This window comes from Gekko japonicus, unplaced genomic scaffold (genome assembly GCF_001447785.1).
Source record: "Gekko japonicus isolate JY-2015 unplaced genomic scaffold, Gekko_japonicus_V1.1 scaffold923, whole genome shotgun sequence".
NCBI classification, from domain to species: domain Eukaryota; kingdom Metazoa; phylum Chordata; class Lepidosauria; order Squamata; family Gekkonidae; genus Gekko; species Gekko japonicus.
This window is the reverse complement of record NW_015171530.1, coordinates 389,639-403,522: the sequence shown is the minus strand read 5'-3', so window position 1 is coordinate 403,522 and position 13,884 is coordinate 389,639. Positions and strand designations below refer to the sequence as shown.

Sequence of the window (13,884 nt, the reverse complement as noted above, 5' to 3'; positions counted from 1 at the left end):
CTCCCCCCTCCCTCCCCTGGCTCCCTGTCTCTCTCTCTGTCTGTCACAGCAGCCCTGCTTGGGACCAACCCGCCACACCGCCGTCCCCCCCTTCCCTCTCCATCCCCCCTCACCCCCTCAGAGGACCATGAGCCTTCCCCGAGGGTGGCCCCGCTGACCCTCCCCCTCTCCGCTGCCCCCCCCTCCCCCCCAACCCTGCAGCCTGAAGCGGAGATGTTCCACGCCTTGATAGCAGGGGGCATTGTCTTCCCTGGCCTCTTCTTGTTGTCCAAGAACGGCCTCAAGTGGCTGCCCTGGCTGCGATGGGAGGAGGCCGACGCGGTCATCGTCTCCGCCAGGTAACCAGGGATGCAGAGGGAAGGCGCAGCCGGGGATCCAGGAGCCATGGGCGGTCGGTCGGTCGGTCGGGTGGTCAGCAGGCCTCAGGTGTGGGGGGAACAGGACCCCCTCTTTGTTGTTTCTGAGGGGAAGGGCGGTCCTGGGGCTTTGGCAGTCGAGGCTCCTCGGAAAGGGGAGTGGTGTCTGTTGCAGTGAAGAGGAAAGGCTGTGAAGTCGGTTGCTCTAGTGAGCCTCGGGGAGGGGATCCAAGAAGGGGAAGAGGCTGGGGGCCGGGATCTCCTGGGTCTGATGGGAGCGGGGTACGGCAGGCTGCAGACCGTGCCTCCTTACTCTGTGTTTGGCTTTTGAAGGGCGACTGGCAAGTAGGGAGAGAGGCCAGAAGCCAGGGAGTCCTCGGTTCTCTGGGCAAGTACGGTCTGGTGGATTACAGTGGGGCTGCGAGCCAGAACTCCCGAGTCCTCTGGGAGAGATTGAGGCTTATTAATTTAGAGCGAAGGGTTGAGCAAGGGCCGGACCAGGATGATAAGTTGCCACTCACTCACGAGGACAATCAGCGCTGGTGATTAACCCAGAGGTTTTCTTTTCGCCTGGGATATTTGGAGCCCCAAACTGACGCGTGTGAACTTGAGGGCTAGGTCAAGAGGGCTAGCCAGGTTAGTCTGCCTGTTAGCAATAGAAAAGAGCCAGAGTCCAGCAGCACCTTGAAGACTAAAGTAAAAAAAAGTCGCTGGTATCTGAAGAAGTGAGCAATGACTCACGAAAGCTCCTACACTAGCACAGATTTTGTTATTGTTTAAGGTGCTGCTGGACTCTTGCTCTTTTTTAGGGTGAGGGTTTGGGAGGATCTGCTGGGGATCGAGGCAGTCAGCTGGGAGTATCAGTCCTGGGAGTATCAAGAACAGTTTCGTGGGTGGGTGGGTGGATGAAGGGCCAATGCTCCCTCTAAGCTGTGGAGTCTTGTGAGCAAAAACTCTACTTTGTGAGCTGCTGGCATTAAAGTTGTGAGGGAACGATTTGGCTACTGCATAAATGAGTTTGCTGTGGAGCCCTCCTTCCCGAGCTAAGACAAGGCTCTGTGAGCCAGAGGCTAACAAACTGTGAGCTAGCCCACACTAACTCAGCTTAGAGGGAACACTGGGGGGCCCCAGGAGGACCAATGGGACGGGATGCCCGGCTTCTCTCATCGCTTAGAATGTTTCCCGGGAATTCCGTGCTGACAGTCTCTGGCAGTCACATGACCAGGCTGCACGCAGGGTCGAGGGGCAGCTGGGCCTCCCAGCCCTCCGGCACCCCGCAGAATTGTTGCCCACCCCCTCGGAGTGCGCTGTAGGTGTGAGAAGGGGAAAGGGCTATAGATGCAGGTGGTGCTCTGGAGGAGTGGGCTGGAGTGGCACAGGCCAGGGGGGGGTCTGCTGGTCTCAACAGCAGAGTTCAGACCAGGGACAGCTGGCAGGCGGGCTCTGCGAAGGCGGCAGAGTGGGAGAAACAGCCCGTCCGACTTGTCTCCGTCCCCCCTGTCTCCCCACTCCGCAGGCTGGTGTCCTCTGTGCAGGCCATCATGGCTTCTACGGTCGGCTACATCGTCTCCTCGTCCTGCAAGCACATTATCGACGACCAGTAAGTCAGCTTTCGCCTGCATGCCGGGGCGACACTGCAGTGCGGTGCCTCTGTCCCGGTTCCCCCCCTCGCTGCACCCGCCCCTTCCAAACCTTGGGTTTCTGTATCCAGCCCAGCAGCGTGTTGGCAAGGTCACGCTAGTGAGAAACCTGACACCCACACCGGGACGGGCACCAAATTTAGAACAGGATGACAGTGACATGTCAAAGGCAGATGTGCCGGAGAGGGTGGGGCAGTTCGAGACCGGGAAGGGGACGCTGCTGTGCAGTGCACTGGTGTCGCCTGCAGGAGGCGCTGTGGGGGGGCAGGGGCTTGTCTGTATGAGAGAGCACCCTGCTGCTTCCGTCCCACGAAGAGGTTGTTTGGGCAAGGGGAGGGGCAAAGAAAGGAATTCCACTTGCGAAGAGAGCTCCCTGCAGGGGGCGCTGGAGGGAGCAGGGCAGAGGTGACTGTGAGCGGCTGAGGCTTATTGGCCCATCCAAGGCATGGCGCTGTCCATGGTCCTGCAAAAGCACTCGGGACGCTTGCATCCCCACGTCAGCACCATGGACAGCCCCCTTCACCCAACGGTCCCCAAGAGGCCACACAGCAGTCTATGGGGGAGGTGAGCCGAGGTTTCCCAGAGAGTTCGCTGAAGAGAGTGCAGGAAAAGAATTTTGGCAGTCCCGTTGGATTCTGGGAGAGCCGCCAGCCCCAAGTCTCTGCAGAAACCGATTTGGCAGGAGGGCAGCTCTGCAGGGCAAGCAGGAATTTCAAAAGCGCCGGAGCTCTCCGAGGAGGGGGCGGGACAGTGGAGGGTGCCTGTCCGAGAACCCGGCTGCCTGGTCTCTCTCATTCAGGCGGCCCCTCCTGGCTTTGTCATCAAGATTGCTTCCTTTCACTCTAATGAGTTTAGCGGGGATTATTCCCTTCCCCCGGAGAGACTCTCTTGATGGGCCATGTGTGTTAATTCCCTCACAGGATGCAGCAGGGGAGGGGATTAGACCAAAGCAACAGCTGTTTCCACTGCCGGTTTGAGGTCTTTGCACCCACAATTAGCTTTATTGGGCAGGCAGCAAGGATGGATTCCTGAGCTTCCTGAAAGGGGAGTGGGCTCAAAGCGTGCGAAGTCTGTGCCGGAGGCTGGATTTCTGGGTTCTCCAGGTGTGAGCTCCGATTGGTTAGAGCACAGGGTTTTGGAGGCCGGGCTGCTAGATTGTCTTGCGGATGTCGGAATGAGTCTCAGTGAAGTTTTGCCCATTCTTGCAAAAGAGGTCCGCGCGCTCTTGACACTTGGAACCAAAAAGGCGTTCTGGGAAGTGGTGGGAGGTTTCCCTGGCAATCTTTCCACTACATGCAAATGTCCTTAATTGACACCCCCCCCCAAAGGCAGGAACAACAAATGAACGCCATACTGACCTGACACACACATGCACAAAATGCCCCTCCAATCCCTTTTGGCTCCTTTGCTCTCCCAGTTCTGGGCACCCCACAAAGTCCATCTGGGGCCCTGAGTCCTGCTTCGTGCTGCAGTGTCTAGCTGGCTTCACTGGCATTCGGCCTAATCACTTTGCCTGCAGAGCAGGGCCTGTTGTCAGCACAAATGCCCAGGCAAGCTGCAGCAAGGAGGGGAGGGAGGAGGGCAAAGAGAACCCGGTCAGGATGTGGCAGGAAGTCACAGCCCCTGTTTAAAGAAACAGCACTCAGTTTGCGTCTGAGTCAGCCTGGTTCCTTGGGGCCAGAAGCACTTCTAGGAGTCCCAGAACTTTCACTTCTTCTCACCTGCAAAGCAACTGAATTAAACCTGCAGTCCTTTAGAGTTTATCCTATTGACTTTTATAAAAGCCCCCCCCCCCCGCCAGCTTTGAAACAAGGCCCCAGACCGAAAGGCCACAAATAAGCTTCAGCTTCCTGCATGTTGACTGAAGGACGCCCTAACGAGGGTTGGCTCTTGTGCTGGATGGTGGTTGCCGTTACAGTGGTGGCAGGACGGGCTGGAGGGGGAGAATCACAGCCCACGTTTTGTGGGCAGCCACCCTTGGTGTGGGTCGGGAAAGAGGAGGACGGAGGGGAGCCCAGAGCTGTGGTAGCCAAGGAGCTGTGGTAGCCAGTCTGGGCCTGAAGGGTATCGTTGGGGAACAGGAAAAGGCAGGAACGGCGTTCTCGTTGACCTTCCAAGCGGAGCACATCGGCAGGCCATCAATATTCATCGACCGTGGCCTTCAGCCTGTTCCAAGATGGGGGGGAGATCTGACGTCTCCCTCATGGGAGGCAAACTCCATGCTGGGGATTATTAGGAAAGGGACAGAAAAACAAAACAGCCGGTGTACGTATGCCCCCCGTACCGGTCTGTGGCATGGCCCGTTTGAGAGTACTGGATACAGCCGTAGTTGGTGTATCTCCGAAAAGATATGGCGGAGCTGGGAAAAGTGGAGATGAAGGGGCTGAAGCACCTTTTCTGCTAGGGAAGACGAAGCGTCTGGAGATTTCCAGACTGGGGTGGTGGTGGTGGTGGTGGTGGTAGAGAGTTATCAACGCATGAAACAGGGTTGGGAGAAAGCGGACAGGAAATTCTCCCTCTCCCCTAAGAGCAGCCCTCATGGTCGCCCAGTGATGTTGATGCACAATAGATTTTGCATAGAAGAAAATAGTTCTTCAATTGTGGAATTCACTGCCCTTGTCCGCAGTGACGGCCACTTACATAGGTGATGTTAGGAAAAGGACTGGACAGATTCATGCAAGAGATTCAAGCCATCCATTGATGGCTACTAGCCGGGGTGACGAAAGGGAACCTCCACATTCAGAGACAGTAGACCTCTAAACATGAAGAGAACACTGATCATGGCCTTTTCAGCCTGTTCCAAGATGGGGGACTCTGTTTGTTGGCCCCTCGGGGCACTTGTTTAACTGCTGGGTGAAGCAGGATACTGACCCAGGTGGACCGCTGGTCTGATTCAGCTGGGCTCTTTTGCATTCTTACGATGGTCAAGTTCTCTGCCGTGATTCTAGTGTAACTCAGTCCTACTCACCTGTCCTTCCCTTCCCTTGCAGACACTGGCTGACAGCAACCTACACCCAGTTTGCCATTCCCTACTTCATCTACGACATCTACGCCATGTTCATGTGCCACTGGCACAAGTACCGGGTCAAGGGGCACGAGGCGGCCTCAGGGGCGGCGGGGACACGATCGCTGCGCACTGTCACCCGCACCTACTTACACAAGGAGTTCCTCATGGTGGTCCATCACCTCTTCATGGTGCTGGTTTGCTTCCCCGTGTCCGTGGTGAGTGGGGGGCCGCCGGGAAGGCATGTGACGTGCCAGCCCTTGGGGGCCCCGGAGGGGGGTGCTCCGTCCTCGGACGCCCCTCCCCAGAACGCTCACTCCTCTCCCGTGTCTCCCCCCTGCAGCTCTGGCGCCAGGGCAAGGGCGACTTCTTCCTGGGCTGCATGCTAATGGCTGAACTCAGCACCCCTTTCGTCTGCCTCGGCAAGGTCCTCATTCTGGTAAGTAGACGTCCCAGTTTGGTGGGTTTCCTGGGGAAAGGATGGAATGATCCCAGCGGGGCAGGGGAGTTTCTTCTGGGGAGAAAAGCAGCGCCTGTGGCGGGCAGGAGCCTGGCCTTCCGGCTTGCTGAAAGGGAAGCGGGGTTGGGCAGAGGGGAAGGGGTGGTGACGGAAGGCTGCCTGACCCGCTCTCTTGGCCCTCTTTGTCCCCCCCCCCCGCAGTACAAGCAGCAGCACACGCTTCTGCATAAGGTCAACGGGGTCATCGTGCTGGTGACATTCTTCTGCTGCCGGATCCTGCTCTTCCCCTACATGTACTGGGTCTACGGGAAGTATGTCGGGATCCCCCTCTACCGCGTGCCCTTCTCCATCCCCGCCGAGTACAACCTGGGATCGGCCGTCCTCATGGCACCCCAGGTCTACTGGTTCGGCCTCATCTGCCGGGGAGCCTTCCGCGTCTTTTCCCGCGCCCGGAGCACCGCGAAGGAGCAGGCCTTGCGGAATGGGCACCGGCCAGAAGAAGGGCAGGTGCTGGACTGATGCGCTGCCCCCATCTCAGCCACAGACGGACAGAACACACACGTTCCTCTAACTTATTTATTTATTGGGTGGTGGGCGGGAGGGACTGGAGTAACTGGGGGAGGGGGCTCCTCGGCCAAAGGGGATTCGGAAAGGGGGCTGGAACCGAGTATTCAGAGGGCAGGGGAAAGGAACGACCGGCGCAAGGCCCCCCCCCCCCCCCGGTTTCTTATGGGATTCTGTTGCCAAAGGCAACCCTCTAATTATAAGCAATTTAGAAGTTTCGGGGAGGGGGGTTGGTGAGGTCAGGGTCCCCAGCCAAAGGAGAACACATGGGATCTCTCTTGTAGGGAGACTTTCAGGCCGGGAGGGTTTCTAAAAGGCCAAGACCCGGGTACGGTTGAAGTTCGTTTGGGGCTGTGAGACAAGACAAAGGGGTTCGGGGGGGGGGGACGACATGGAGGGATCTGCCAAGCCAAAGAAACAAAGGAAAAACTCAAAACGTTTATTTGGAGTATTTCGTAGATTCTCGCAGCATACCCGTGAGGCCCAGCCCCAGGTTGATCTGAGCAGAGGCCAGGCAAGACAACTCCAGTCACTGGCGTGGGGGTCATGCTCGTCCTACGGCGGGGGGCAGATAGACAGAGGGGACGTTCTCAGCTATTAACCATAGACTCACAGTATCCCCCAGTATTATTCAAGGTGCTTAGGGATTTTCGTAGGATGCCCAATCAAGAAGAAGAAAAAAATAATAAAACCCTAAGACTTTCTGGGTGCTGCTTGACTAGGACGTAATCTGCAGTATTACCGGGGTGCCGCCCACCAGGGACATCCCCAATTGCACGCCCTTGCAATGGGAAGGTGACCAGAGGGGTGCTTCCTAACCACCATCAGGCCCCCCAGCTAGCAATAACCAAGTAGGGGAGCACCTGCCCCCTTGCCACCTTCTCCTCCATTCAGCGCACCCCCCCCCCCCCCCCCGCCTTCACTCTTCCTCCCTAGAAATCCCCACTCCACCGGGCAGGGGATCCAGCTGTAAATAGGGGGTGGGCGGGCTGTATTTATAACCTGAAATCTGCAAAGTATTAAAGGAGCCTTTATCTAATGCCTGCAGAGGGCCACGCATCTGTCTTTATTGCCATTTCCCCTGCTGGGCCTTTCCGTGCAGCCACCAAGGCCCAGGGCTTCCAGTAGGCCCTGCGGCTGCCGACCCCTGACCCCTCCCCACTCCCTCGCTGGCGGAGTTCCACCAGGCTCCCGGCTGCACGCCCTGCCCCACTAGGGAAGGGGCTGCAAGCCACAGGAAGCATTGGGGGGGGCGGAGGAGCTCACAAGTGGGGAGGGAGGGGTGCATGTTGGGGAGGGCTTGGGAACTCTCTGCCCAGGGCCCCCCAAAACCTGGAACCAGCCCAGGTGCGCAACTCCCCAGTTCCGAAAGAGGGTCTACCTGCCACCAGAACTCCCAAGCGTTCCCAGGTAACCCTCTCTCGCAATCCCAGACCTCCTAACTTTCCTCTGATCGGGGTTCTCACAAACCGTCAAGTGTTCTATTGCACAGGAGTGATACCAGGAGGAGGGGTAAAAGGTTGATCTTCCGGAGTCTTTTTAGGCTGCCCCCTTTTTGCCGATCCTAAAGGAAGAAGGGAAATCAGTGAGGGGGGGGAGCAAACCATTACCTCCAAAGGCGGCGGGGGGGGGGGGGAGAATATACTTGCAGGACGACCCATGTGGAGGGCGCGCCCCAACACATACACTTTAGTGCAGATCTGGTAGAGGAAGAACAGGAGGATGAGCAGGATGGATCCGGCCAGGATAAACCGCAACTGCTGAGGGAAGGTGCCTGAAGGGGACAACGGGGGGGGGGAGGTTTCTTGTGGGAGCTCCTTGACCGCAGGACATCTCCCCCCCACACACACACAAGGCTCCACCTGAGGACAGAGCAGCAGAGCAGCCAGGCTCACTGGGGGAGGGACCACGTCTCACTTGGGGCAACGAACACAGGCTCTTCTCCAATGAGCTTGTAAACAGCAAGGATCTTCTCTTTGTCGGAGTCTGGATAATCGAACCAGAGCGGCGGGTGGGACGAAGAGGGCTTTAGTTCCTTGGCCCGCTCTGGTTTTTCTTCAGGCGCTGTAGACCCAAGAAGCCAGAAAGCCTCTATCACTGAGAGATCGGGCGGAGGGGCGGTGTTCATTCCTCTATGAAAATATTAATTTGTTCTTCCAAGACAGTTTTCCCATTCATAGAGCAGCTCTCTCTCTTTCCGACAGTTCCCTTGAGAGTTCTGGTTTAGGTTACTTAATGCACGCACGCTATTCGGCCCAACTCGGATCCTGTTGGGGAGGAGGCGTTCTCCCCTTTGCTCCCCTCCGCAGGCACTGAGCTGCTTCTCTGCCTCGTCCTGGTTGCCCTCATGCTTCCTGCGGTCTTTCCCAAACTTGCTCTGCTGTGACATTTTAGGAAAGATGGCGATAGAGGCAGGCAGGGTATCATGTGAGTGGGAAAGTCTGGATTTCCTCTTTCCCCCATCCCCCTCCAGTGCACCGGCCTTTTTAGTATTTGGATGGGAGGACTCCAAGGAATACCAGGGCTGTGACACAGAGGCAGGCATTGGCAAACCACCTCTGAAACGTCTCCTGCCTAAAAACAAGTCTAGCTCGCCACCTAGTGGGTGCATCGTGCTAAAAGAGGTAAAACTTTTCGCTGCCAGATGATCTTAGGATCTCCTGGCTAGTCTACACACAATGCTGTACGATAACAATAATAATAGGTGAGAGAAAGGGAAGGGCATAGGTATATTTTTCAGTGCAGCACAGACTGCAAGATAAATTTAGGTAAGTTATTAGTGCTGGATGATGTGATGTTAGTGGGACCTCATCAGTCGTTTCTACTGGGAATCTATAGGATGCCATGAAAATAAGAAGATTCCCCCCCCCATTCAAACTCCAGCTGTTCTGTTATGCACCATCAGTACTTTTCATTCTCAACATGGCCTCATCTGTGGATATATAAATCCAGAGACTGGAGCCATGGCTAGACAAGATCTTTCTACTAACCTGTAAAGTCCCCTGGTTGCAACCCCCCCCCCGAAATCTAAGAAGAGAAGAGATTGGATTTATACCCCGCCCTTCACTACCCAAAGGAGTCTCAGAGCGGCTTACAAACCCCTTTCCCTTCCCCTCCCCACAACAGACACCCTGGGAGGTAGGTGGGGCTAAGAGAGCTCTGACAGAAACTGCTCTTTTTCAAGGGCAGCTCTTATCAAAACTATGGCTTGCCCAAGGTCATCCAGCAGGTGCAAGTGGAGGCGTGGGGAATCAAACCCGGTTCCTCCCAGATTAGAGTCCACGCACTTAACCACGACACCAAACTGGCTCTAAAAAGAAAATTGGCCATTAGCACCCCCCCCAACAGAAGCAATACCTGTAGCGCTAAGGAATGAATGTCCTCAGTGGCCACTGCTAGGCAACCACACCAGTATTGCCAGCCTCAATTTCTGTCAGCAAAAGGCATGGGGGGGGAGAGCCCTTTCCACACAACTTGCATTGCTCACCCAGGCCTGGTGGCTTGCTTCTGTTTGAGAGCAGCCACCTCAGCAAAGCCAGTGTGATCCAGTAGTTAAGAGTTTCAGACCAGAATCAGGGAGACCCAAGTTCATAATCCCCACTCTGCCATGGAAGAGAACTTGGTGACTTTGGGCCAATCACAGGTTCTCCAACTAAACTTCTCCACAGGGTTGTAGTGAGGTTAAAATGGAGGAGGAGAATAATGTAAGGCAGGGTATAAACAGCAATATAGCCAAAGTTGGGGGCAGATAAAAGATAGGTAGGATGGTGGGTGGGAATGAAAAGGAAGCAGGGAAATGTGAGGATATGGGGGTTTGCCAGGAGAAGGGAAAGAAGAAATAGTGCAGAGATGGGAATAATACAAGGGGAAATGATGTGCCCTCCCTGCAGATTTCCCACCATGCACTGGGCCATAGTTTTCCCAGTTAGAGGCTGCCAGGGGGGAGGAGCAAGGGAAGGACAGGTGAAGGGGGGGTGCAGATTAAGGTAGTTTGGCTGGTGGGAGAGAAAATCAGATGGCTCCCACTTGTCTAAAACTAAATGTAAAAAGACTTTTGCCCATTCCAGGGTTTTTAGTAGACCCCCCCACAAACAGTTTTGTGAGGATGCTGCTGATTCCTGGTTCCAAATCTCTAGCCCCCTCTTAAAAAATACAATTTTGAGGATTCTTTGGTTGGAAGCCACAACAGTTAAAGCAGTACATGCCCAAACATGCCCAGGATGAAGTTCAATTGTAACCAAACACTCTGTTAGTGCCAAATGAGATCTCCTGCATATGGTTTTGTTATACAGGGTGCAGATGGGGTTACATTATTGGGTGATGTGCCATATGTACTTGGAGGGAGTGGTGTACGGGAGAAATGTGCTCACCTGTCACCCGTTGGGAGTCAGTCAGTGTCAAGGCCACCCTAAGGAAACTTGTAAAAAAGGACAGGAGACGGAGCAGCAGAAGTTCTCCTTGGCTCAGCATGGCTGTTCTCTCGGCCTTGCCAGCATTCTATGACCTCACAATATAGGCCCCTCCCCCTTCATCCCAGTTTCCCTCTATCACATTCCCAGAAAAAAGCGAACACCAGTGTTCCCTCTAAGCTGAGTTAGTGTGAGCTAGCTCACAGTTTTTTAGCCTCCGGCTCACACATTTTTGTCTTCGCTCAGGAAGGAGGGCTCCAGAGCGAACTAATTTATGCAGTAGCCAAATCACTCGCTCACCACTTTAATGCCAGTAGCTCACAAAGCAGAATTTTTGCTCACAAGACTCCACAGCTTAGAGGGAACATTGGCGAACACCCTGCCTATTACGGTCAAAACGACGAGGCAAGAGACAGCGTGGGACAAAAGATTTTATTGTAAGCTATTCTTTTGCCTCCCCTCTTACAACTTTAAGCAAACAATACGGGGAGGAAAAAAAAATACATGATTGTCATAAAGGCAGAAGAAAACAGAATAGAAGGCTCAAGTGAAGGCACCTTCAAGGGGCAGCCCCAGACCGAAAGGAAGACCTGCCCCAGCCCCACTGATCTCTAAGGCACTCGGAAGCTTGGCGGAGAGGTGTGCATTTCCGGCACCTGTCAGGTTGTAGAAGGTTTGGGAAGGATCCCCAACAGTCCTCCCGCAGCTGTGAAAAGGTTAATCGGGGAGGAGCCGTCTGTGATGAGGGTGGACTGGATACCCAAGCCCTGGAGCAGTTTCGCCTGCAGGGAAGAGAAAGTGAGAATCCAGCACTGTCTCCAAAAGCCCCTCCCTTGGCGACATCCCACACTCCCTCCCTGTGGCTGGGAGTCATCAGGTCTGCTCTGCCCGCTCATCCCTTCACCCCTCTGCTGTGGCCCTTTGCGAAAGAACCACCTTTGCATCCCTGTCCCCCCCCCGACCTTCCCTCCTGCTGCTTATCACCTGCATCTCTGGCCCGGCCACGGCAATGTCCCGGATGGTGCTGGCCCCCAGCGCCTGGATCACGGCCTCAAATTTCTTCACTTCGACGGCGGCCAAAGCTTCCGCACGGGCCACATCCAGGTCAGCCTGGGCCTTGGAGAAGCCGAGCTCCTGCTCCCGAGCTTTAGCCAGGCGCTGCAGTTCTGATGCCTGCGAGGGTTGACAGGGAGAGAGGGAGGGAGTGAGGGGGGATCCATGGTTCAGCGGTAGAGCATCTGCCTGGCATCCTGGGCCCAACCTCAGGCACCTCCCTCTGAAAGGACCAAGCGGTAGGTGATGTGAAACACCTTTGCGTTCCCTCCCCCCCCCCGACCTTCTCACCTGCATCTCTGGCCCGGCCACGGCAATGTCCCGGATGGTGCTGGCCCCCAGCGCCTGGATCACGGCCTCAAATTTCTTCACTTCGACGGCGGCCAAAGCTTCAGCATGGGCCACATCCAGGTCAGCCTGGGCCTTGGAGAAGCCGAGCTCCTGCTCCCGAGCTTTAGCCAGGCGCTGCAGTTCTGATGCCTGCGAGGGTTGACAGGGAGAGAGGGAGTGAGGGAAGGGGGACCCGGGGTTCAGCGGTAGAGCATCTGCCCAACCTCAGGCACCTCCCTCTGAAAGGACCAAGCGGTAGCGGACGTGAAACATTTCCCATTTCCCCCTGAGACGCCGGAGAAGTGCTTCCATACTGGATAGGCAGTACTGACCTTGATGGACAATAGTCTGCTTTGGCATAAGGCAACTCGATGTGTTCGAGGGGTCAAAAATACTTCCAAGCCTATCATGGGAGAGGCACTGTGACTGGCAAGGGAGCCCTCCCCTTTCAAGAACACAGGGGAAAAGGATGGCGAGAGCCTTCCCGCCTCAGTCAGCCCCCAAGGTTGGGAAAGCTGCTGGGAGGGGTCAAAAATACTTTCAAGCCTATCACAGGAGAGGCACTGTGACTGGTGAGGGAGCCCTCCCCTTTCAAGAACACAGAACGAGGCGAAGAGGCCTGCAAGAGCCTTCCCGCATCAGTCAGCCCCCAAGGTTGGGAAAGCTGCTGGGGCCCACGGAATGTGAAAGAGCTCACCGTGCCAAGCACTGACCACCGTTCCCTCTAAGCTGAGTTAGTGTGAGCCAGCTCACAATTTTTTAGCCTCCGGCTCACACATTTGTGTCTCAGCTCAGGAAGGAGGGCTCCAGAGCAAACTGATTGATGCAGCAGCCAAAGACACCTGCTCACAACTTTAATGCTGGTAAGCTCAGAAAGTAGCATTTTTGCTCACAGGACTCCATAGCTTAGAGGGAGCTTTGGCACTGACGCTGGCGTGATAGTCTTGAAAAGCTCATGGAAGGCAGGGGGCCTTGTCGGTTAACATTCGCCAGTACAGCAATTGCACTTATGCTGCTGGTAGCTCACAAAGTAGCATTTTTGCTCACAGGACTCCATAGCTTAGAGGGAGCTTTGGCACTGACGCTGGCATGATAGTCTTGACCTAAGGCTTAGGTCTTGAAAAGCTCATGGAAGGCAAGGGGCCTTTTCGGTTAACATTCGCCTGTACAGCAACTGCACTTACGCTGCCGGAAGGCCACACAGCACCAGACAGGGGAACACAGAAGAACTTTGTTTACAAAACAGGAATCATAACAGCCTCTAGTAGGAAAGAGAGGCGGCTGGAAGAGACGTTAACGTGCACAACGCCCTGCCCCAGCAGGTAGGGATGGCCACTTGAAAAAGGAATCAGATACATTCCTAGAGGATGGCCATTGATAGGCCTGGTACCCATGAAGGCTAAATGGAACCTCCATGTTCAGAGGCAGCAGAGTTCTGAAAATCAGTTTAAAGGGGAGGGGGGATAAAGGGGAAGCTTTGGCCGCCATGCCCTACTTGTGGGTCTTCCAGGACATCTGGTTGGCCACTGTGAGAAATGAGGATGTTGGACTGGATGGACTCTTATCAGACCCCGCGAGGCTTACGTCCTTGACAAAACTTCTATTGAAACAGAGGTGCCATTAAAAGAAATGAGAGGGCCGAAGAACAGAAAGGAGGAGAATAAACAAGGTTCGACAGCGATGGTGGTGGGGAGGGCAGCAGTTGCCACCGCTTTTTTAGAGGATGTAGATTTCCCTCCATCCTGTTTTCTAGCCCTTCCCCCACCCCGAGAGGCTCAGAGCCAGCAGGGTGTAGTGGTTGGGATGCTGGGCTAGGAGTCGAGAAACCCAGGTTCGAATCCCCACTCTGCCACAGAAGCCTGCCGGGTGACCGTGGGCCAGTCACACACTTGCCGCCTAACCTACCTCACAGGGTTGCGGCGGGTAAAATGGAGGAGAGGAGAACGATGCTGGCTGCTTTGGGGGGTGTGACGACCTCTTATCTGGGGAGGTCTGGTTTTCCTTTAAAAGTTCTTATGTTTTTACTCTGTAGGGTATTCTCGCCGCCACCAGGGAAATTTAAGGCTTT

At 55.3% G+C, this 13,884-nt stretch overlaps 2 protein-coding genes across 2 annotated transcripts in view; one reads left to right on the top strand and one right to left on the bottom strand.

Moving 5' to 3' along the window:
* Window positions 1-123: 123 nt before the first annotated feature.
* Window positions 124-6,124, top strand: FAM57B (family with sequence similarity 57 member B). Its single transcript, XM_015419564.1, has 5 exons — window positions 124-338; window positions 1,873-1,956; window positions 4,987-5,218; window positions 5,344-5,439; window positions 5,662-6,124. Exons 1-5 carry the CDS (start codon window positions 214-216, stop codon window positions 5,977-5,979), a joined length of 855 nt encoding a protein of 284 aa, XP_015275050.1. The 5' UTR covers window positions 124-213; the 3' UTR covers window positions 5,980-6,124.
* A 4,730-nt stretch (window positions 6,125-10,854) lies between these two features.
* Window positions 10,855-13,884, bottom strand: part of MVP (major vault protein) — a 30,091-nt gene continuing 27,061 nt past the window's right edge. The window contains exons 16-17 of the mRNA XM_015419565.1: window positions 11,418-11,606; window positions 10,855-11,215 (exon numbers count right to left, since the gene is read on the bottom strand). Of these exons, the coding sequence (XP_015275051.1) occupies window positions 11,093-11,215; window positions 11,418-11,606 (312 nt within the window). The 3' untranslated portion in view covers window positions 10,855-11,092. The remainder of the gene's footprint in view (window positions 11,216-11,417; window positions 11,607-13,884) is intronic.